General features: G+C 44.0%; 1 protein-coding gene across 1 annotated transcript in view; it reads left to right on the top strand.

The window, feature by feature from the left end:
• The window catches only part of lrp2b (low density lipoprotein receptor-related protein 2b), a gene marked incomplete at its 5' end in the record, with an annotated part of 36,044 nt that overhangs the window by 6,816 nt on the left and 5,443 nt on the right, over nucleotides 1-23,785 (top strand). The window contains 52 exons of the mRNA XM_079182913.1: nucleotides 140-342; nucleotides 433-573; nucleotides 878-1,087; nucleotides 1,256-1,448; nucleotides 1,543-1,668; nucleotides 1,776-1,906; nucleotides 2,173-2,310; nucleotides 2,494-2,772; nucleotides 2,878-3,117; nucleotides 3,243-3,365; nucleotides 3,548-3,664; nucleotides 3,925-4,302; nucleotides 4,429-4,677; nucleotides 5,043-5,251; nucleotides 5,397-5,581; nucleotides 5,747-5,975; nucleotides 6,131-6,308; nucleotides 6,680-6,808; nucleotides 6,908-7,074; nucleotides 7,368-7,511; nucleotides 7,813-7,922; nucleotides 8,494-8,671; nucleotides 8,922-9,135; nucleotides 9,668-9,904; nucleotides 9,989-10,180; nucleotides 10,398-10,870; nucleotides 11,121-11,568; nucleotides 11,752-11,917; nucleotides 12,034-12,192; nucleotides 12,287-12,576; nucleotides 13,039-13,242; nucleotides 13,568-13,810; nucleotides 14,025-14,150; nucleotides 14,313-14,432; nucleotides 14,740-14,871; nucleotides 15,130-15,331; nucleotides 15,432-15,727; nucleotides 16,092-16,608; nucleotides 16,875-17,030; nucleotides 17,167-17,337; nucleotides 17,471-17,694; nucleotides 17,795-17,972; nucleotides 18,533-18,729; nucleotides 18,880-19,125; nucleotides 19,497-19,625; nucleotides 20,089-20,208; nucleotides 20,528-20,644; nucleotides 20,730-20,846; nucleotides 21,020-21,157; nucleotides 21,367-21,489; nucleotides 22,622-22,750; nucleotides 23,559-23,690. Coding sequence (XP_079039039.1) covers nucleotides 140-342; nucleotides 433-573; nucleotides 878-1,087; nucleotides 1,256-1,448; nucleotides 1,543-1,668; nucleotides 1,776-1,906; nucleotides 2,173-2,310; nucleotides 2,494-2,772; nucleotides 2,878-3,117; nucleotides 3,243-3,365; nucleotides 3,548-3,664; nucleotides 3,925-4,302; nucleotides 4,429-4,677; nucleotides 5,043-5,251; nucleotides 5,397-5,581; nucleotides 5,747-5,975; nucleotides 6,131-6,308; nucleotides 6,680-6,808; nucleotides 6,908-7,074; nucleotides 7,368-7,511; nucleotides 7,813-7,922; nucleotides 8,494-8,671; nucleotides 8,922-9,135; nucleotides 9,668-9,904; nucleotides 9,989-10,180; nucleotides 10,398-10,870; nucleotides 11,121-11,568; nucleotides 11,752-11,917; nucleotides 12,034-12,192; nucleotides 12,287-12,576; nucleotides 13,039-13,242; nucleotides 13,568-13,810; nucleotides 14,025-14,150; nucleotides 14,313-14,432; nucleotides 14,740-14,871; nucleotides 15,130-15,331; nucleotides 15,432-15,727; nucleotides 16,092-16,608; nucleotides 16,875-17,030; nucleotides 17,167-17,337; nucleotides 17,471-17,694; nucleotides 17,795-17,972; nucleotides 18,533-18,729; nucleotides 18,880-19,125; nucleotides 19,497-19,625; nucleotides 20,089-20,208; nucleotides 20,528-20,644; nucleotides 20,730-20,846; nucleotides 21,020-21,157; nucleotides 21,367-21,489; nucleotides 22,622-22,750; nucleotides 23,559-23,690 — 10,253 coding nt within the window. The remainder of the gene's footprint in view (nucleotides 1-139; nucleotides 343-432; nucleotides 574-877; nucleotides 1,088-1,255; nucleotides 1,449-1,542; nucleotides 1,669-1,775; nucleotides 1,907-2,172; nucleotides 2,311-2,493; nucleotides 2,773-2,877; nucleotides 3,118-3,242; nucleotides 3,366-3,547; nucleotides 3,665-3,924; nucleotides 4,303-4,428; nucleotides 4,678-5,042; nucleotides 5,252-5,396; nucleotides 5,582-5,746; nucleotides 5,976-6,130; nucleotides 6,309-6,679; nucleotides 6,809-6,907; nucleotides 7,075-7,367; nucleotides 7,512-7,812; nucleotides 7,923-8,493; nucleotides 8,672-8,921; nucleotides 9,136-9,667; nucleotides 9,905-9,988; nucleotides 10,181-10,397; nucleotides 10,871-11,120; nucleotides 11,569-11,751; nucleotides 11,918-12,033; nucleotides 12,193-12,286; nucleotides 12,577-13,038; nucleotides 13,243-13,567; nucleotides 13,811-14,024; nucleotides 14,151-14,312; nucleotides 14,433-14,739; nucleotides 14,872-15,129; nucleotides 15,332-15,431; nucleotides 15,728-16,091; nucleotides 16,609-16,874; nucleotides 17,031-17,166; nucleotides 17,338-17,470; nucleotides 17,695-17,794; nucleotides 17,973-18,532; nucleotides 18,730-18,879; nucleotides 19,126-19,496; nucleotides 19,626-20,088; nucleotides 20,209-20,527; nucleotides 20,645-20,729; nucleotides 20,847-21,019; nucleotides 21,158-21,366; nucleotides 21,490-22,621; nucleotides 22,751-23,558; nucleotides 23,691-23,785) is intronic.

Here is a 23,785-nt window from a genome sequence, read left to right as displayed (position 1 = left end):
GGTTGCACTGCAAATGGTGTCAGTCATTAAAGATGTCTCCCTACTTGTAGAATAACTTTAAGCTAGAAAGGGCAGCAGTGACTCATCCATGTATTGCTGTCCTTCATGGCCATTCTGAGGTGTTGTTGTTGTTTCCCAGGAAAATAGTCCTTAATGGTGGAACCCAGGCTCCGTATCCATTTGGAATTGCTGTGTTTGAAAACCATGTGTTCTTCACTGACTGGACCAAGATGGGTGTGGTGAGAGCCAACCGGTTCAACGGCAGCAATCCAGCACTCCTCTATCGCACCACAAAGCGGCCGGGTCATGTTGTAGTCTCACATGCTGCCCTGCAACCTGTTGGTAAGGAGACGCACTTCCAACCTGTAACAGGTTAGATTAGAGTTCAATGGTCAGAGATGATAAAATGAGCACATGTCTTATGTCTTTCAGTGATGAACCCTTGCGGCAGACACAACGGTGGTTGTCAGCAGATTTGTGTATTGAGTCACCGCTCCGACAATGACGGTTTGGGCTTCCGCTGCAAGTGTCGTCATGGTTATGACCTGCACCCTGACCGTCGAAGTTGCTTTAGTGAGTTTGATTTGAGTTGATTGAGGGCAAAATGTTCTGCTGTCAGATCATGAAACTAGCAATTAAATTTACAGTATTTCAAAATTGAAAATAACTTATCCATACGATGTGATTCCCAAAATGATTCTTTTGTGTGTACGTACATATATACATATATATATGTATACTTTTTTTTAATTAATTGTAGGTTTGCATACATTTTAAGCCATAATGAGCATGACACTGCTAACAGCTAACATTAAGAATATCCACATTGTTTTGACAGTAGATTTGTAATCACAGCGACTTACCTCTTTTTGTACAGAGGTGAAGGACTACTTGTTGTTGGCCACCTCTCTCGGGGTGCGGGGAATCCCCCTGAATTTATCCCTGCAGGAGGACATCACCCTGCCCCTCTCAGGGCTCGGGACGACTTTCGCTGGCTCTGCTGTGGAGTTTGATGGCAAAGAGGAAGCTCTTTTCTACAACGACCGGTCCAGAGGCCTCGTCTATAAGTCGAACCTCAATGGCACTGGTGAGTTTTTATTATATTTGTTTTATAAGGCACCATTACAAGGGCTGTAAGGGAGATCACATGTAAAATAGTTGTTGTCATATTTGTAAACCTAGTATTACAACTTGTCTTCCATTCTAAATCTGTGTGTCACACATCACCGTATTGATTTACAGTATGTATTCTCAGTCCAGCAGATTTTGACAGGCTACAGAGTGGGAACGGTTGACGCCATGGCTTACGACTGGACCTCCAAAGTCTTGTTTTGGACCACAAGCAGCTACAAGGCAGTGGTGGCCTTCAGAGTCACAGACAAGTCCAGACGAGACATAGTGACGGGATTAAGGAACCCAAAAGGAATTGCAGTGCATCCCAGCGCTGGGTGAGTGCTCTGATTTAAGGTTAAGTGATTTCATTATATTGTATTTTTGATTGACACTTAACAGATCTTTCCTCTTATAAACGTTAATCCACAGCTTCTTGTTTTGGTCTGACTGGTACCGCCCAGCGGTCATAATGAGAGGCTTCACTGATGGCAGCAATGCTATTCCTCTGGTCAACACAACACTGGGATGGCCGTATGGACTTTCTGTAGACCTTGTGTAAGCACGGAGATGACCCAAAAATAACAATTCTCAGGCTTTTTCAAGGAATAAAAGAATGTATGTTTATATTCACTGGTTGATTCCTTGTGATTGGTCTCAAACAGGATGGACAGGCTGTATTGGGTGGATTCCCAATTGGACCAGATTGGTCACATTAGCATTCAAGGACATGACAGACAGACGTTTACCCAAATTGGTCAGATCACTCAACCCTACTCTCTAACCATTTATTCAGGTGGGTCTCTTGGTCTCTCCTCATCACACTTACTTATTCTAGTAAACCTATATGATACATGCACACTATCATTCCAATTGTATATGATATTATTCAGGTTTATCTTCAGCTTTGACACAAAAAACTAACTTTGTTCATAAACCTCTAAAAATTCCTGAATCAAAACAAATGGCATTCAGTACATCCCTAATATTTGGTGAATATGGAGTTGTTTTAATACCGTTGCAAGTCTTTGTTAAAATGCTAAACCATCTGTTTTTTTGTAGACTACCTGTATGTGTCTGATACAAGGACCAGAGCAGTATTCGAGATGAGGAAGAGGGATGGAGGAGGAAACATTATGATCAGACAAGGAATCACGGGCATCATGAACGTCAAGGCCTACACAGCTGACCTCCACAGCAGTAAGTTCACACACAGCATTAGAGTCTGCAAAATTCTGTCAGTTTAGACAACTGTGCATACCAGATATAATCAATGACTTTAATACCAGGGCAATAGTTGTGTGTGTGTGTGTGTGTGTGTGAGTCAGCCAGACATGATAATCCAGAAACCCGCCGACCGCTTCTTCATCATCCTTCTGACAGTGTTCACCAGCCGCTGCAATATGGTGTTCAACGGGCGCTGCAGCCACTTCTGTTTCCCGACTCCCTCCTTCAATCGAGTGTGTGGCTGTCCGTACGGCATGAAGCTTGAGGCCAATCAGAGGGACTGTATCAAGGACGATTCTGTTCCCCCACCGGACAACAACTGTGGCAACTTTGCTTTTGAGTGTGATGAAGGACGCTGTCGACCCAACTCTTACCGCTGTGATGGAATTGCTGATTGCATAGATAAGACGGATGAGGACAACTGCACCGATACAGGTAAATGTATCTTATGAAAAAATGTGTGTTTGAGGAGTAGTGGAATGAAGATATTGAGCAAACCACTTTATTAATCCGTCTGCCTGCCTCATGTGTCTTTACCAGGAGCGACCTGCTCTCCACGAGCGTTCACCTGCAACAACAAGCACTGCATCCTGTCCAGTTGGCGCTGTGATGGCATGGACGACTGCGGCGACGGTTCTGATGAATTGAACTGTCCCACTCGTCTCCCTACCACCTGTGCCGCCAGCTACTTTACCTGTGATAACAATAGGTGTATCTCTAAAATATGGGTGTGTGACGGTGACAACGACTGTGGCGATGGCTCCGACGAACACAACTGCAGTAAGTGTGTGGGGACTTAATCACTTTTGTGATGTGATTTTACTTCAGAGTTGTGCAAACAAATCTTAATTTGTCATGGTAATGTAACAAAATTCCGATAAATGAGCTGTATCTGTGATTGACAGATTCAACCATCACTACTTGCCCTCCGAACTACTTCCTGTGTCCCGACCACCGCTGCATCTACAACTCATACCTGTGTGATGGAGACCAGGACTGTCTGGATGGCTCTGATGAGAAAAACTGTGGTAGGAATCACTATAACCTCAATATGTGTTGTGTACTGTTTTACTAATGTGATTCTTTTATGTAAGACTTATTGATCCACAAAGATGAATTTTTGGGGTCTGAAATATTTTTTTCTTTTTGTGTGTTTTGATATTTCAGTTGAATTATCTTTTACTTCTTAATTTCTCTTTTCCACCTTAAGAGTTTGACTGTGCCTCCTATGAGTTTGCCTGTGCCAGTGGGGACCAGTGTGTCAGTTCGAGATATCGGTGTGATGGAGTGTTTGACTGCAGGGACCATTCTGATGAAGGAGACTGTCGTAAGCTAGCAACCCTGTCTGATGATGTAACAAATATAATAATTGTGTTCACTAGTATACTTGAAATTCTGTCAGCTTTACTGTTGATATTATTCAATCAGATAGGAAATTAATTTTGACCTGAATAGTTTACACTACACCTTTTGTCTTGATGTTCAGTGTTTCAGTTTTCTGTTGGTGAGTAATGGATATCTTTCAAAGAAAGCAGTTTTATTTAAAAAAAGTCATTTTTAAACATTTGTTGCTCCTCCATCCTCCAGCCACTCGAGGCCCAGGCCTCTGCCACGATAACGAGTTCCAGTGCCAGGCAGACGGTTTCTGCTTACCAGGTGTATGGGAGTGTGACGGCCATCCAGACTGTGAGGATGGATCAGACGAACACAACTCCTGCCCACCTGTCACCTGCAGACCCAACTATTTCCAGTGTGCCAACAAGGCATGCATCCCGACAGGCTGGTTGTGTGACGGCGACAACGACTGCCGGGATATGAGTGATGAACAGAACTGCCCCACCCCTCCTTTCAGTTGCCCCTCCGGACAGTGGCAGTGCCCCACCGACCAGCTGTGCATTGACCTGGACAAGGTGTGCAATGGCCAGAGGGACTGTCCCAATGGAGCTGACGAGTCACCTATCTGCAGTGAGTTTTTAAAATATCATGCATTATATACCATAATTAAGCCTCTGCAAAAACCAGCAACAACAAATACACCGTGATGCCTGATGAATGCAGAATACTAACTCACTGGCATGTCATTTCATGAAGACCAAGACGACTGTGTACTGAACAACGGGGGCTGCAGCAGCGGCTGTGTCCAAGGACCATTTGGGGCTCAGTGCACCTGTCCTCCAGGATTTCAGCTCCTCAACGACTCCAAGACCTGTGAGGACATCGACGAGTGTCTGATCCCGGGTTTCTGCAGCCAGCAGTGCTACAACGAGAGAGGAAGGTTCAGGTGCTCATGCTCATATGGTTACCTCCTGGAGCCTAATGGACGCACCTGCAAGGCTGCAGGTGAGCAACAAACATTATATTACAAAAACGCTGCATTTAAACAATGCCGAATTGATGTAATACCTAGATTTTTTTATTTTTTATTAATTCTGGGTTTATGTTACTAGATGCATATCTGTCTGTTAAATGCTCAGTGCTACAAAGTACTTTAAAGTACAAACTAAATGCAGCATTTAAAGGAATTTAAAGCAACTAACAATGTTATTACATCCATCCAAACAAAGCAGAATACTATTCATTTACACTTTTATTTGTGTGTAGTATTTATATATAGAATTCTTCTCTATGGAGTATGGAACCGTATCCACAAAGATGCACCTTCGATAAGATGCTGGTAGTGAACAAGATATTCTTTCTGCCCTTAGACCCACTAGCAGCTGTTCTTCTGGTCGCCAAGCGAAGCCAGATCATCGCCAACCGGATCAACATCAGACCCCCCCAGATGCGACCAGTGATCAGCGGTTCAGGCATCGTGACCGTGGACTTCGATCGCGTAACTTCCAGAATCTACTGGGCCGATGCCTCGCAGAAGAAGATATGGAGTGCCTTCCAGAACGGCACCGACAGACGCGAAGTAAGAGAAATGATTGCACAGATGCGTTAAAAGAGTTCAACCACTGGTACCAAAGTTCAGACAAAGCTGCTGCACAGCAACACAAAGACCTACATAACTAAATCAAACGGGGCAATATTCTCAGTTCAATGTGCCATTGTTCTAGGTATTCTCCTCTGGCCTGATGGTACCAGAGAGTATAGCTGTGGACTGGGTGGGTCGGAACCTTTATTGGACCGACTCTGTCATGGAAAACATCGAGGTCTCCACTCTGGACGGTCGCTTTCGGAAAGTCCTCCTCACCAAGAATGTCACCAGCCCCCGCGGACTAGCTTTAGACCCCCGTAACTAGTAAGTAGAGACTCTTTGGGAGAAACTGACATGTTTTTTAATTTGATATTACATTGGTATTTTTTAGATTTTAGGTTTAGCTTCATATTTCACCTTTGTGCCCCTAAACAGCAAGTCACAAGACATTGATATCACATGTACTTATCACACTGTCATTCCTCCCAGCACCAACCTGATGTTCTGGTCAGACTGGGGTCAGAACCCAAGGATCGAGCGGGCGGACATGGACGGAGCCATGAGACGAGTCATCGTCAGCACTAAGCTCTACTGGCCAAACGGCCTGGCCCTGGACTACACCACCCGCAGGGTTTATTTTGCTGATGCCTACCTCAAGTATATTGACTACTGTGACTACGATGGCAATAACCGCCATCAGGTCATGGCAAGTGACATGGTAGGTTTAGTTTAATTCAGTTCTTTTGAGAATTGTTTCTGTCACTCACAACAAAAGCACTGCCTTCTTTTAGCAGGGACTCGTGGTAAATTAGGGAGTCCTTAATAAATAAATAAATGAAATAAAAAACATCATCCCTGTGCACCTCACACCAGGTTCTCCAGCACCCACACGGAATGACCATCTTTGAGGACAACATCTACTGGTCGGAGCGCTACACCAGCAAAGTGATGAGGACGAACAAGTTCCACGGCGGCAACATCACCACGTTGATGAACAACGTCTACCAGCCCATGGGCCTCGTTATGGACCATCCCATCAAACAGCCCAATGGTAACCTCCCGTGAAACGGTTAATCTTACAAGCATACTTTAAGACTTCTGAAGTGTACTGAAATGATTCAGTGTAGGATGTTAACAGCTTGTCTAATTATTAATCAGTGATCATAAATTGAGGTCTCGGGAATAGTTTGCGGCCAACTGTATATCTTTTTGAAAGCAAGCTCCTAAAGTTATGCTAACCACATGTTAATATCTTTAAGGAATGCAAATGAACAGATAACATAAACAGCTGTGTAGTGCATCTAATAACTCCACCACTCCTCCCTGCAGCAAATGATCGTTTTACCAGGACAAATTGGATAGTATGTTGAAAAAGTATGTCATTTTAAGTCTGGTTGAAGGTGACGCTGCTTTTGCTTTTAGCCATCGAGCCATGCAGAGAACACCTGTGCACTCAACTGTGCCTGCTGTCAGGCATCAGACCCAGGTACTACACCTGCCACTGTCAGTCTGGCTGGAAGCTTAATGCTGACAAACGCACATGTGTCAAAGGTAGGTTTTGTTTTTTATGGTGCTCTCTGCAGAAGTGTTGTTTAATTGAACCATGTTGAAATCGGTGTTCCTCTCGCCATGTGCACTGTTCTATTCTAGATGAGACTCCCTTCTTGATGGTGGTGAGAGAGTCTGTGATTTTTGGCATTCCTCTGGACCCCGCTGACCCTTCCAACAATGCAATGGCCCCCGTGTCAGGCATCAGCAAGGGGCAGGACATCGACTTCGATGACCAGGAGCAGTTAATCTATTGGGTGCAGAGCACTGTGAGTGGAGGTTGACTTGAACCTTGTATAGATATTTCATGATATATAATGTACTTGTGTAGTATGTAAGTATGTACTGTGGAAAATTGTATCCCATGTTATACTTGAATAGTATCCCTGTAGAAGAGAAATAAAAGGTTAGGCTTTGATTGCCTTGCATGAGTTGATTATTTCCACAATCTAATCAGTATTAGTTAATGATATTGATATTGATTTTTTTTTTACACATTAGTTGCGTATCTACAGTTTCTAAAAGGCTTGTTGTGAAGCATGGTTTTCCATTTCTTTTTTAGGGTTCTATATGGCAAGTGAAAACCAGCGGTACCAACAGGTCTATGTTTGCTCCAGCTGCTTTCATTGGCTCTCCGTCTGGTTTGGCTTTTGATTGGATAAGCCGAGTAATGTATTACACCAATCCTACTCTTAAGGCCATAGAGGTAAGCACCGTTTGAGACAATATTATGATGAGTGTTGACAAAATCAATAGATTACATGTACATGGTAAACAACATTGGGATTATAGAGCGTATACTGTAGTGTTGAACATAATCCCTCCCTGTTTTCTTATCGCACTTTCAATCTCAATTACATTCATTACAGATGTATCTGGGATTTATTCTTGGTCCTATTTAATTTGTGTTCCCTTAAATGTTTTTTTCTCCTTCAGTGTATCCCTTAATTTCAGTTTTTGCAATGTCATTGTGCAAGTAAATTAACAAAGGTTTGCACTTCACCAAGGTTATCCGTGTGGATGGAGACCAGCACTATAGGAAGAACCTCATCATCTCCACCGGTAAACCGGAGGGAACAGGAGAGCCCTTTGGAATAGCCCTGGATCCAGCTCGAGGGTAAAACCCATGAAGCATTTGCTCTCTCACTTTTGTTCAGTGGCATGGGGGAAAACAATGAAAAGAACAAATCAGCAAGTGTCAGTTTCTGTGGGTAAAATGGCCCAACATATTTCAATTTCTAAAGAACAATACTTATTCATTTGTACGTGCGTTCTTGCTGGCACTGGAAAGACAACCAATAGACCAGGACCTGATTAATGGGACTGCATTAATTAAGCAGACAATAGCAGGCTGACAAGGACAAAGTGGTGGAAGTGTTTGAAAGATCATCAACTAATTGGAAATTAAGAGGATTTATTTCTCTATCAACAACATATCCATCTCAATCATGTTCCCTGCCATATAAACAACCCATCCAAAGCTATAAACAGTAATACGTAACACAATCACACATTTGTGGTTGTCTCTTAACATTTTTGTACAGTATGTAAAAAATAATCACTTTCTGTATGTCTATTCAGAATTAATTTTACACAAAGCTAGATTTAAAAACCTTTTGACACAAACAGCATGAGCACTGACTCATTTTTGACTCTTTGTTTCTCACATTCACAAATTCCCTTCACAGGAAATTGTTTTGGACAGACAAGGGGTCAGACAATGGAGTTCCTCCAAAGGTCGGCAGTGCCGACATGGACGGAGGAAACCTCAAAAACCTCTACACGGGCAACCTGGCAAACATAGGATTCATTGCTGCTGACATCTCTTCCATGAAACTGTACTGGGGTGTGGCGGGCTCAGGGGTGGTATGTATACTATACTCTACCTATACATGGTTATCTCTTTAATACTTAATACAAACTATACAACAAGTAATTTCCACTGCAATAATGTGATGTGTTCAGACTAAGCTTATTTTTTTTAATTCATGTTCTCCTTGTTCTCATGTTGCCTCTTCTGCTATTCTTGTACTCGTAGTTTCAACTTCATGCTGGTCCTGATTTAACTCCTTTCAGTAACCATGTTCCTCTTTGCTCTCCGTCCTTATTTGCCCAGATTGAGTGTGGCACCATGGACGGAGTAACCCGGGTGACTGTGGTGAGTGGCCTGTCCCACCCATGGGGGCTGACGGTCTACCAGAGCCACCTGTACTACACCGACCTGGACTACGAGGTCATTGAGAGGGTGGACAAGGACAGCGGTGCTAATATGTTGGTGATGAGGAGCGGCATGTCTGGCCTGCGCGCCCTCAAAGTGCACGCCAGAGACGGTATGTGCACTCGCATGTTTTTTTATTTAATCCAGAGATGTTTGTCCTTGAGTTTTTATGGTGTTTTCTTCTGGACTGTCGTATTACGCAACAGATAAGTACTGCCAGCGAGCAGTCGTGTCCTCCTCAAGGACGCCATCATAAGTATTTCATCTTTTGAATGTAGCTTTTGTGTTGATTTACCATTGCAATCGTCATTGCTCTTAAGTGTTTGTTTTTTTTCTCTTTCACCCAGTGATAAATAAAGGAATTAGTATATTTTAAATGCTCTATTAATTACAACTGTAGTGCATAGTAACAAGTCAGACATGTTTTCTGAATGTTCATAGTGCAACATTTATTTTTATACATGAAGATCCAATCTTGCTCAGTTTAGATCAAAATAAAAGATTTTCTCTTACATACCGTTGAAATTGGCCTCCTTTCCTTCTGCAGATGTTTATTTAAATGTCGAGTGCATTACAGTACTATGGGCTCATATGACCCAGTAATGCTCACTTCTACCAGTATCTTTCTCTCTCTGCCACTTCAGACTCAGCAGGGACCACCAACGCCTGCAGCTCCAACAACGGCGGCTGTCCCCACCTCTGTCTACCCAAACCGGGCAATCAGAAAACCTGTGCTTGCACCACGGGCTTTAACCCGTCTCAAGATGGCTCACGCTGCGAACAGTATGAAACTTTCGCAGTTGTCTCCACTACCAAGTTCATCCGTGGCTTCCACATAAACAGCTCCGACCACTCTGAGGCTATGGTGCCTGTCGGTGGAAGTATGTTGGCTTAATGTTGTAAATTGTTGGCTATAAATGCAAAATAATCAGTTGATACAAGAAGCATTTTAATTTCTTTTGCAGCTTCCTACTCCATTAAGGGCAAGTTGGACCTCCATATTGAATCTGGCTTTGTATACTGGACTGACAACAGCACTTCCACCTCTTACAAGGGCATCTTCAGGGCCAAAACAGATGGAGGGCGTTACAGCACTGTCCTCAACTCGGGCGTTGGAAAAGGAGGCATCCAGGGCCTTGCTGTAGACTGGGTTGCGGGTATGAAGCCTCACCAACCTTCCCATCTTTCATCCATTATCATTACAAATACAGGCTCAAGGGGCAAAGATATTAACTAGAACTTGTATAAAGAAATTCATACATAATATTTCACTAAAGTGTATTCATTTCATGCACAATTAAAACCATACGTTACTGTGTCAGGCACTATAGTTGTGTGTCTATCTTATCCTCGTCTCTCCATTAACTTTCTCAGGTAACTTATACTTCACCAATGCCTTTGAGAGCGAGACCTTCCTGGAGGTGCTTGCCATCAACACCACCTACCGAATGATTCTCCTCAAGTCCTCCCAGGACAAGCCCCGTGACGTGGCTGTCAGCCCCAAGCTTCGCTACCTCTTCTGGACCGACGGTGGCCAAGCACCCAAGATTGAGCGGGCCCTGCTCGATGGCACCAACCGCACGGTGTTGGCATCAGAAAGCCTAGCGTCACCTCGTGGCCTTACCATTGATTACACCAATGATTTCCTCTACTGGACAGATGACGTTCTTGACATGATCTCCCGGATGGCTACAGATGGCACACAGAGGCAGATTATCCGGTATGGGAGCCGGTATCCATCGCCAGCAGGGATGGCTATATTCGGAAACTACATGCTGTGGGTGGATAAAAAGCTTGGGAAGCTTTTACAGGCCAGTAAGGACCCAGCCAATACCGACCAGCCGGAGGTGAATTTAAATCTGCTTGATTTAATACAGTTTCAGCTTTCACGATGACGCTGTTTTATATCTTATAATGAAGAAACTAAAGAATGTGTTTAATTTACTCAGTTTGTTGGGGAAACGCATATGTGGTCTCAAATATTAGAATAATATAAATACAGCAACAACCGTAGTGATAGCAGATGTTAGTTGAAAAATGAGCGAACCTGCTGTGAATGTGCAATAACAAAACATTTTCAACCCTAAATGGTACCAGGTCATTCGAGACAACCTTGAGGGGCTGATGGATGTCACTGTCTTTGACGCTCATGTCCAGCCTACATCTGCCAACCAGGTGGGCTTTAACCCGTGTCAAGAAGATAACGGACGTTGCCAGCAGCTCTGCTTTGCCCTGCCGGGCCAGGAGCATCCACAATGCGGTTGTGCACATGGGTCGCTGCTTAGTAACGGAGTAACATGTGGTTACGGACAAGAGGAGTTTTTAGTTTTCACCACAGATTACACGCTGAATAGCCTGAGGTTAGATCCTCTGGATCACAGCACCCCCTATCCAGTGGTGACCTTGGGCTACAACTTGATGGCTTTGGATTATGACTTCAAGGAGAAGAGAATTTTCTTCACCCAGTACATGGGGACTGGTCGGAGCAGAATTGGCTACGTCACCACTACATCCATCACCAACCCGCCTGTCTTCATAGCTACAAGTGAGTTGAGCGTTAATTGTTGCTGTGATCCCTTTGTTGGGACTCCCATCTTGTCGTATATTTTTCTCCCTGTTTTATTTTTCGCTCTCTTCTCTTACCCTGTTTCACTTTCCTATTTGTTTTATAATCATTGTGTTATTCACTGTTTATTCATTACCCTCTCGTCTCTGTTTCACTGCTCAGATTTGGACGACCCAGAGGGATTGGCGTATGATTGGGTCAACAAGCGTCTCTACTTTACCGACTACTTTAGACGCAATGTCCAGTCCGTGGGGTTGGATGGGATGAACCGCTCAATCGTCGCCAATGCAAATCGTCCCAGAGGCATCATTGTTGACCCCTGCTATGGGTAAAAACAACAGCCCATTATTTTCACTAATCAGTGTCTACCAATTGGACTTAGATGATTTATGTACTCACTGTGGAGCTCCTCTCCTCCCGTCTTACTTCGTTCTCTCTTCCCAGTTACCTGTACTGGACTGACTGGGGCTATCCAGCTAAGATTGAGAGGGCCACACTAAGTGGAAACTTCCGGGCCACGATCATTACCGGCAGCCTGACGACGCCCAATGGCCTGACTCTGGATTACGAAGAAAGGATGCTGTACTGGGCTGACGCCTCATTGTATGTCCAGTTTTTGATATATACCGTGTTACAGCAGATCCCATACTGCTCACATTTTTTGACAACTCCTCTTCTCCCCTGCTGCTTCCCTCAGAGATAAGATTGAAAGGGCCACGCTAACCGGTGCCAACCGACAAGTGATCTTGCAGGGGGCCCTCTACCCGTATGCCATGACTGTCTTCCAACAGGACATCTTCTGGACTGACTGGACTGAGAGAGCCGTCTTTAGGGCGGGGAAGGACGATGGCTCTGGCTTCGCAGTGCTGGCCCAGGACCTGAAGTACCGACCAAACGACATCCACGTTTACTCTGAATCTAAGCAGGAGAGCTGCTCCAGCTCCTGTCAGCAGTTCAACGGAGGCTGCAGTAATGTCTGTGTTTCCGGTAAGAATACTTCCTTGCGGATGCTACTATGCAAGGCACCGAATCCCCTTAAATACTCAATTTGACTTACACATCAACCGACAGTGATTATTCAGGTGAAATTTCCTCAAAAAATCTAAAATTGTGAATGCAGCTTTCTCTGGACAAATCGTGGAATTTGCGTCTGTTCAAGGCTTATTTTACGCACTTGACTCATAATGTTTTGCTGCCTGAAATAAATCTAATCCAGAAATTCTTCCATACAACTTCTTGAAGCTTAAACCATGATAAGGACAATACAGGTAACTGTTTTGTATTTCAAGTGAGTGCTTTTGCTCACTCAGACATACGAGCACGTAGAGAAAGTTCTGAACATCCTAAACGACTCAAAGAGACACACAGTACTACTAATTAATAAGACTCTTCATTCTTTAAAGACTCTACATTCTTAATTTCCCTCACCTCCCATTATCTCTCATGCAGGTCCATTGGGCCCAGAGTGCCAGTGTCCTCATCAGGGGAAGTGGTACCTGGCCAATGATGGCAAAGACTGTATCACAGATGTAGGGAAACGCTGTCAGCCAGAGCAGTTCACCTGTCTCAGTGGTGACTGCATCACAGCGCGCTGGAAGTGTGACGGCTACAACGACTGCCAGGATAAGTCAGATGAGCTGGAGAGAGTGTGTGGTGAGCGATGGGGTTTAATCTGACTTTAGAAATTAAATGGTTACTATTTTGAGTGGACAGATAGAAGCAAACCAAGTAAGCATGCAGATTGTTTGCAGGTAATGTACACTGATGATTTGGGGCATTTTAATCGCCCATTAGATATCAATTGTGCCACGCAATGCCAACTTGGGAAAGGGACACACGCAATTTTGTTATGTTTTTACTGATAAAATTATGTCTGTTAATCTTTGGATTGCAGCCCTTACTTGTTTTTAAAAAAAGAGGATAAACAGAAAGTCTAAGACATAAATATGACAGCGCTCTGTTTGTTATTCCTGCTCAGCCTTCCACACCTGCTCAGCCACGGACTTTACCTGTGACAATGGGCGCTGCGTGCTGCTCGGCTACACCTGTGACTACACAGACGACTGTGGAGACAACAGTGACGAGCGAGGCTGCCCCTTCCCCACATGTAACCCTGCTACCGAGTTCACCTGCGCCAGCGGACGCTGCATCAGTGCAGCCTTCGTCTGTGACGGCCACAACGACTGCCGAGACAACGCCACCTCTGACGAAATCAACTGCCGTGAGTGATGAATAAGCTGATCAACAACAAGATTTAAAATTGTCCTTCGAACATCACCACTGTCCCAAAAATATTTTCAACCGCTCTGAAGTCAGTGTAAACCATCAAAAGTTCTAAATGTTATCCTTTTACATGTAATAATAATTAAAATGTGTCCTGTGTTTTTTATTCTATGGCTGATGTTTTGATCTTTGCCCTCCTCTCCCCTCTCCAGCTGACAGGTCGTGTCCTGCAGGCCAGGTCAAGTGTGAGCGCAACAACATCTGCATCTACCCTGAAAACCTGTGTGATGGCTTCAACAACTGTGGAGACAACAGCGATGAGAATCCTCTCTTCTGCGGTAAGTTGAACCCTCAGCGTTTGCCCTGCTGCTGAGTGAGAGAGCGTAAGAAAGAGAGACATGCTGGGAGGAAGTGCATCACTTACAGAGTTTATGTTTTACCTGCTAAGTAGATTAAGTTAGAACTGGATGTCTGGAAGAGTTTGTGTTCCTGTGTTACAGCGGGTCGGACATGTTCTCCGGATCAGTTCCGCTGCGACGAAGGGAAGTGTATCCCCGACTCCTGGGTGTGTGACTCCATCCAAGACTGCGCTGATGGGACAGATGAACCTCTTTCCTGTAGTGAGTGTTGATATCTTCGTCAATTTCATCTTTGTAGTGACAAACCTTTCTTTTAGTGTTCCTAGCAGGATTTCTTGTTGGTTTAATGAGTTTTTATTTAACTGTGCATTTTACTTTAAATCCAGCAGTCAGTGTGTCCGAACAGATGCCGTATATATTTCCAAATGAATCGGTGATTAACATGTAATATTCTCTTTGACCTTCAAATCTGAATGTTCAGCTTTTTGTTGCTGATTAGTGGTCTGTGATGAGACTAGATCTCTTAAGGCTTCTGTAAAAACAAATCTCTTTCTTTGTTCCTGTGCAGAGGATCAAATCCAAACCTGCAGTCCCAGCCAGTTCACTTGTACAAATGGAAACTGTATCCCCCAGTCAATGGTCTGTGATGGTAACAATGACTGCTGGGACACCAGTGACGAGGCTCCTGAACTACAGTGTGGTGAGATAGCACATAGACATGTATTTATTACACTGTGCGACAGGACGACTGGTACTCTATTTATTGTATGTGACGTGTGAGAAAATAGAAACATACACTATATTTGAGCTAATTTCTTTTTTTCTCAGCGTCATCCCACATCTCATCTGAATTTTGCGTCCTCGTACACTTTCATCATGTGTGCTCTTAAAATCTTTACAGCTAAACGTGTAATCCATCTCTAGTCCACCCTGCTCATCTTCTCTCCGTCTCCTTCAGGCCAACGTACCTGCAGTTCCAACCAGTTCACCTGTCCAACCTGGTTTCCCAGCTACCCGCGCTGTGTGCCCTTAAACTTCGTGTGCGATGGAGAGAAAGACTGCGCCAATGCGGCTGATGAGCTCCAGAACTGCCCCAACCGCACCTGCAATATGAATGAGTTTGCCTGTTCCAACGAGCTTTGCATCCTCCTCCCCTACCAGTAAGTATGAAGAGTGTGTGAGTGAACAAAAGTAGATTTCCAGTCCAGAAACTAATTATCTTGTTACTTAAGAGTCTAATGACTTTGTCCTCCTCCCCAGCTGTGACCGTGTGAATGACTGCGGGGACGGCAGCGACGAGTTGGGCTGCACCTATGACACATGCAGCAGCAACCAGTTCACCTGCAGTAACGGAGCCTGCATCTCCGCCTCCTTCGCCTGCGATGGGCAGAGCGACTGTATGGACGGCTCAGATGAAGCGGAGAGCTTGTGCGTCACGCCCCAGCCCACCTGTGCTCCTCAGCAGTACATGTGCAAGTCGGGCGACTGTATCGACACCAGTAAGGTGTGCAACGGACAAAAGGACTGCCAGGACAACAGCGACGAGAAAGGCTGCGGTGAGAGATTCGGAAATATGACATTATGTCAAAATATTGATGTGAATTGATGTGAGTTTTACAGTAGATAAAAAAAAAAAGTGATGATACATTGACTAAAAATATGAGAAGAGCAATAAATGCTCAATTCTGAGAAGTTGGAACTTGCAAATATTTAGCATTATTGTTTGATGAATAACTTTTCGATTGACACATTTCCACATTTGTTAATTACAATTCTGTGAATCACTTCATTGACTAATCGTTTTAAGATTTATATAGTTTTAACCTAATCTGTTAGAATCTTTCTCACTCATTGAGATCCCTGAAGTCATTTATCTGTATCGCCTCTCTTTCTTCCACTTCACCTCCTTGTTCTGTTTAGGAGTCAATGAGTGCCGCAACCCATCAGTCCACAAGTGTGCCCAATTCTGCACCGACACCCTCACTGGTTACTACTGTTCCTGCCAGCCTGGCTACCGACTCATGCCGGATGGCAAAGCCTGTGAGGACCTCGACGAGTGTTCCAGCACACCCGCCGTCTGCAGCCAGATCTGCGAGAACACCTTTGGCTCGTACCACTGCAAATGCGCCCCCGGGTATATCCGTGAACCGGATGGACGCACCTGTCGTCAGAACAGTGGCATTGCCCCATACCTGTTGTACAGTAATCGCTACTACATCCGCAATTTGACCACTGACGGGTCACATCTGAGTTTAGTCCTGCAGGGGCTGTCCAATGTGGTGGCGTTAGACTTTGACGACTATGAGAAGAGGCTTTACTGGCTCGATGCCGGGGCTGGCAAGATCGAGCGGATGCGTTTTGACGGGACTGACAGGGAGACGCTGGCAAAGGACGGTATATTAGGAGCTGAAGGCCTGGCACTGGACTGGGTGGGCAGGTGTGTTATAGCGGGAATCATTTTATTATTCATAAATTATTCATTATTCAATAATTTATTGTACAATAAATTCATTGTATGTGTTCACAATTACCTCCTATGTGAAGCTGATTCTGATAATTAGTCTTGTACAAAACAGATACAAAATAACTATTTTAAATCTGCAGGAGAACTTTGTAAATACTGTTGTTATGAGCATGGAATCAGTCTGACTCACCGAAACATGGCTGCAGGGATCTCAGTGAAAACGTTTGTGTCTGTTGCAGGAAGTTGTACTGGGTGGACGGTTATTACGGCTCAGTCCATGTGATGGAGCTGGATGGACGCTACCAGAAGAGACTGCTGTCTGGAGAGTTCACTGATGGAAACTCCACTTATCTCATCAGCCGGCCTCGTGCTGTGGCGGTTAACCCTAAATATGGGTACTGAAACACACACACACACTCACACACACAATATTAGATATTTCTACTGTAGCTATTTGATAGATTTAAATGCTAAATATCCACTATAATATACTCTTTTAATCCTTTTAATCTTTCCTCTTCTCTTTCCCAGATGGCTTTACTGGACTGACTGGGGTGACACCGCATATATCGGCAGAGTTGGCATGGACGGAACAAACATCAGTGCCATTATAACGACCAAGCTGGAGTGGCCCAGCGCTCTGACCATAGACTACACCACCAACAAGATCTTCTTTGCGGATTCTCACCTCAACTTTCTGGAGTGAGTTCAGAGAGTCAGACGTTTGTCCATTTTGAGTTGCCATCAAGTACGCTTCAACAGGTGTTCCTGTATAATAGTACCAGTGAAATGCCTTCAGAGTGTATTAACCCCCCTCCACTGTATCAACCTTCAGCTTTGCAGACCTGAACGGCCAGAACCGACACCGGGCCATCGCTGGTACACTTCCCCACGTCTTTGCTGCTTCCGTGTTCGAGGACTGGATCTACTGGACGGACTGGAACACACATACAGTAGAGAAGGCTCACAAGTACACCGGCGAACAGCGCACAATCATGGGCAACAACACACATCGACCATATGACGTTCGCGTCTACCACCCCTACAGACAGCCCCGCAGTACGTACATTTGACATGTAGTAGCTTATGTTCTTATTGTATCAATTGACGACAGCTCATAATTTAACAATATGTTGTTTTTCATCAACTTATTTCCCAGGTGAAAACCCCTGCTCCTCCCATCACCTGACCTGCAGTCACTTGTGTCTGATTGCCCCTGGTGGGCAAAAAGCTACCTGCCAGTGCCCAGATCACTTCATCGGCCTCATGGTGGGCTTTAAGATCCTGTGTGTCGCCGACTGCTCCAGCACCCAGTTCCGCTGTGGGGACAATGAGAAGTCAGTCAGATAGAAAATCACTTCTGTTCCAATTTCACAGTCCTCACAACTCCATTCATCTCCATAGGAAACCTTATCCAAGTCGCTGAAAAATGATGAACTTGAATGGGATTATTGTGTTATAACATTTCCAATATTTTAAAAGCAGGCTAAACAATATAGGAAAAAAAACTGCATCAATCTGATGTACTGTTAGAGCAGAATTAAAAGGCTGGATACAGTTTGCGCTTTAGTAAACAATGTAATCTTATACACATCATTGTATTGTTAATGTATAACATCTCAGGGATACAACAACAAAGTTTTGGACTTATTTCCATCATTTTCCGTGGTGTTTACAGTCCACCGAAGAGGGAGACAGGCATTCACTGTCTGTTTCTAAGTTATATTAGAAAATAAGAGCTGAAGAACTATAAAACGGAATCATATGAACAAACAACGACAAGATAAAAAGTAGGAAAGGCCGAACTATAGGGTAGATTATAAAAATGATCTTGCAGAATAAAATGTTACATTTGTATTCTGTAAGCTAACCTGTTTGTGTCCCGTCTTGTCCATAGGTGTGTTGCTATATGGTGGAAGTGTGACGGCCAGTCAGATTGCGGTGATGGCTCAGATGAACCTCAGACCTGCCCGCCCCGTTATTGCCCCATTGGCCAGTTCCAGTGTCAAGATGGCACCTGTACCTACCCTGGCTTCATCTGCGACGGCCACTCAGACTGCCCCGACAGTTCAGACGAGGATGCAGCTCTCTGCAGTATAAAAAATTAATCTTTACTCTAATTAACTGCAACAGGCTAGAAAAGGCCTCGGCCAGGCCTTTATCTCATGAGAAGCCCTCACACTTAGGAATTAGTTCAGACAGATGTTTTCAAACACAACTCAAGCTGCAGTCTTTACCTTTTAGGTGACCACCGATGCCAAGAAAACCAGTTCCAGTGTAAAAACAAGAACTGCATCCCCGTGTCCTGGCACTGCGACGGAGTGAATGACTGCTCTGATGGCAGCGACGAGGACGCAGAGATTTGTTCTCAGAAGACGTGCCGACCGGGACAGTTCCAGTGTGCCAACGGGCGCTGCCTGCCGACCAACTACGTGTGTGACGCCCAGGACGACTGTGGGGATGGATCTGATGAGCCGTATGAAACCTGCAGTAAGTGGTATATTATGAAATGGCAGTTTTAATGAATCAAATGATAAAATGATACAATACACTACCTAAACCAATGATCTAATCGCATATATGTGTACATGGCTTGGCATTTCTGCAGTGTTCTTATTACAGTCTCAAAGAACACAGAGTCAGACAGCCAGGGTTGTTTTTCAAAATGTAAGAGGCAAAACCTATTGATGTCCCCCCCCCCCCATCCTCCATACTCACCGCTTTGCTCCGTCTCATTTCTTGTCTTTATGTTCTTGTCACCTTGTGACATTTTGTTTTTCATTTTCTGTGTCTCACTGTCTCTCACTCACCATTCTCACTTCTGTGCCATGTCTCGCGTCTCTCTTTCTTTCTCTGTCCAGTGGGTCCAGACTACAAGTGTGATGAGGACACTGAGTTCTCCTGCAAGACAAATTACCGCTGTGTTCCTCAGTGGGCCCGCTGTGACGGCACCAATGACTGCATCGACAACAGTGACGAGCAAGGCTGTGGTCGGTACTTGTTTGTCTACAGATGTGCTATGCTATGCTATGCTATGCTATGCTATGCTATGCTATGCTATGCTATGCTATGTGAAAGCAGAGTTGTAACAATGACTGCACTCAATGAGGAAGCTCTACTTTAGTAATAAATACTGTGTATTACTGTCTGTGTTTTATGTTTTTTAAATGTTTAAGGCGCTTCTTCGGGATAAAAATAACTGTACAGTTCGAAACAGAACATTTTAAATAGCAGTATGACTTTTCCACAGTTACATAGCATTAACACAGTAATTAATCTCACAATTTTTAAATAGGCAGGAAAACTTTCAATATCTGATAAAGACACTTTCACAATGCACAGAACGTTGTATGTATGTATGTATTTGTTGTATGAGCATATCTGGCTTTTTGAATATGGGGTCTTATTGAATCATCCTTTTGTCTGTCCATTTCTGACTTTGTCTTCCAACAGAGGAGGTGACCTGTGATCCTCTGGGAGATTTCCGATGTGACAACCACCGCTGTGTCCCCATCCGCTGGCAGTGTGATGGCACCGACGACTGTGGCGACAGCTCAGATGAAAGAAATTGCCGTGAGTGTCATACTCCATCTTCTTTTTACAGCTCGATCCATCACAAACCAGCAAGAGTCACGTGTCCACCAGGGTTAAACAATTTGTATTATTTATTTTCCTTCAGTTTAGTCTTGTATTTGGGTTATGGTGCAATGCTGGTTGACACTATATATTATTATTATACACTATCCCACACTATAGAGTCAAATCATCTTTAAAAAACAGCTTCTTTATATATTTTGAGCCTGTTGTGTGGTGTATGCATGACCAGTGAGACCGTACTCTGATTTCATGCTGAAGTAATGCGTCTCTTTCTTCTGGTGATTGTGGTGGATAGAGCCACGGCCTTGCTCTGAAAGTGAGTTTCGATGTGACAGCGCACAGTGCATCCCTGGAAACTGGGTGTGTGACCACGACAACGACTGCGGGGATAACTCAGACGAACGAGACTGTGGTGAGCAGGCGGTGCATCACCAACTCATTCCCTTGAAATATGTTCTGTCATAAACAACACTCGTTACCACCTGGCTCTCTTCCAGAGTTGCAGACGTGTCGTCCAGGTTATTTCCAGTGTGACTCGGGTCACTGTGTCCCTGCTGCTCTGCAGTGTGATGGCCGGCCTGACTGTCAGGACCTGTCAGATGAGACCAGCTGTCGTAAGTAAACAGCATGAAAACGAATGGCTAAGTGCCTGGCCCCTACGGCGCTTTAGTGCACTTGTATTTTGTTTTTGTTAGTGAGTGTGTGTTAAGAGGTTTCTGTGTGTCTTTAGTCCAAAATCTACCAACAATTGACATCGGTGATTAACTATTTTTTCATACCCCAACAGCTACTCGTTACCCAGGAGGCCGTTGGTGCCCTCAAAACCAGTTTGAGTGTGCGAACCATCTGTGTTTGAGCCAGGGCTGGGTGTGTGATGGAGTGAATGACTGTGGGGACCGCTCTGACGAACAGCTCAGTTTATGCGGTAAGAAACATTTGGTGTATTGTGTATGACAAAGTCCTGTGAAAAGCATTTTCTCTGTATTTCTGTGATTGACATAATCATTCATCCCTTAAAGCGCATTACAATTCTTACCCCAAATCTTAACTAGTGAACTTAATCAAAGAATTGAGATCATATAATTTATCCTCGCAGAGGTTTGTCTGAACTGAGATTTGTGTGTGTTTGATCAGTGAATATCACCTGTGAGATGCCGTCCAGGTTCCGCTGTGCAAACGGCTACTGTATCTACTCCGGCCTGCTCTGCAACCAGAAGGACGACTGTGGAGACGGCAGTGACGAGAAGGAAGAACTCTGTAAGACACACACACACACACACACACGTCTCAATCTGTTTAGTTAACCCGGGCTGTTTTGTATAAACATATTGCTCTTTCTCTGTGGCAGAAGGAAAGCATTTTGAAGCAGTGTTTCAAAGCAAAGGGGCCAAAGACCGTATCAACCGAGGCTTTTAAAAAGTGACAGCCATTGTTGAGGATTATAATTGTGACCAATTAGCTCTCAATAAACTTGGAGACCGTGCAGAGGACAAATATGCAGACGCTGAGACAAAGCTAAACATAAGATATCAAGCTAAACAAATAAGCAAACTTAAAAGGGTAAAACAATTTAACCCAAGGAAACTGTACTGTAGCTTTATTTACAGGCAAGAGCTGAACAACAAACTACATAGTCGTCAGATTGTTGACATTATCACAACAAAAACAGCATAATAATTGTGTGTGCGCACAATAAATTTGGCTTTGTGTACAATTCGATACAGTTGTTGTTTCTTTATATTAAAACATGTTTTGCTTTTTTTCTTCTTTTTAAACATAGCTGTAACCAGATTTGTGATAAGTTCAGGTTCAGAAAATGTAACACTAATCAGTTTCTGGCATCCCCGAGGATTAGTCGGAACATCACTAATGCCTCCTGATATTTCCCCTCTGAGGCCACTGAAATGGGAAATCCCAAAATGACATTAGGGCGTCTGCAGAGCACACAAAGCCTGAAACATACAAGGGATAAGGAAATAGTCTGTTTTATAGAATTGTTACACAATCAGCTTAAACATCAATCATGGCAAATTATTTTGAGAGCAGATTAAATATTTTGGTTTAGAGAAGAGGTGGATATCGGCTCGCTCCTCTAATGCCATTTGTTGTCGGGAGAGTAGATTGTAAAGACATACGGGGAATCTGTGGAGAGGCCTTGAATTGCACAAGTCATTTAGTGAATATAGTATATTATGTTGCCTTGTTATAGTATATGCCTACATTTGAGTACTTGACTTGTTTTGGAGCCTGTCTGTGTGCATGCTTGGGTTTTTTTGTGAGCAGTATTTATAGACAGTTGGGAAGTAGACTGTGGAGAAAGCTCCGAATTCAACGTGAGACCAGACGGTGTACTTATGTTGATGACTCATTCTAACTGTGTCCCTCTCAGGCCGCGCGCCCACGCTGGCGCCCTGCACACTGGAAGAGTTCAAGTGCACCAACGGACAGTGTGTGGCCCTGCCGTACGTATGTGACCACAATGACAACTGTGGGGACCGCACGGACGAATTAGGCTGCAGTGAGTATCACGACTAAAAACACTTTACTGGAGATGTGCTCTTATAAAATGTTGCAGTTTAATGTGACCTTGCAGTTATAGGGTACAAAATTACAGACAACTGCAAGTAGAGATTTAAGATGTTTTGGTTCAGTATTGAACATGATTATTGCTGCGTTATGTGCACAGATAATAGCAGATCAAATGTCAAGACTACAGCAGTGCATTCCATTCACTAAAAGCCCCAAAAGGATTGTATAATAACAAGAAAAATATCTCATATTTATGACGTACATGTTGCATAATTCTGATAATGGAATGTGGTCTTGTACGAAAGCACATTGCATTCTCCAATTAAAAAGAAAATGGAGATGTTTGCTCATGTTTACGCCGTTATTATAGCTATTACTTCCATATTGTGTAATTCTGACTTATCCATCTATTCATTTTCTACTTCTTCTCTAGGGCCGATTATGACGTAACAAATCTTGTGATTGCGAGTGATGTTGGATGGATACCAATGTCATAATCTTTTCTCTACCCTGGTAGCTCTAGCTTCTTTTTTTAACATCATTTCTGAGCATAATGTTCCAGTTAAACTCTGATAATGACTCGGTCTATGGCCGTAACACCACAGGTGGACATAAATATCCCGTTGGCCGAGTTATTTAAGGCTACATGAAGGTTTGGTCATAAAGGTGACTTGGATTATAGTCAATTGTTGAATTATTCTGCCCTTGTAAACAAAACCATTGTTGCATTTCATCGAGCAGCTCTTACGTCGTTCCTTACACGTGTCCTAAATGTGCTCTGTGCTGTCTGGCTCCAGATTTTGGCCATGACCGCAACTGTGAAGAGAAGCTGTGCCAGCACGAGTGCACCAACCTGAACGGCACCGGCTTCATCTGCTCCTGCAGGCCCGGATACAGAGTGGACCCAGACAGCACCTACACCTGCCTGGGTACACACACACACACACACACACACACCTTGGGTGCCCTTGATAGTATTCTTTAAGCACGTTTTTAGAATTCTACTAAAAGTACTCAAAAATAT

This window comes from Pholis gunnellus, assembly GCF_910591455.1.
Source record: "Pholis gunnellus genome assembly, chromosome: 21".
NCBI classification, from domain to species: Eukaryota; Metazoa; Chordata; class Actinopteri; order Perciformes; family Pholidae; genus Pholis; species Pholis gunnellus.
Note: the sequence above shows the minus strand (reverse complement) of the source record. Positions and strands in the feature narration are given on the sequence as shown.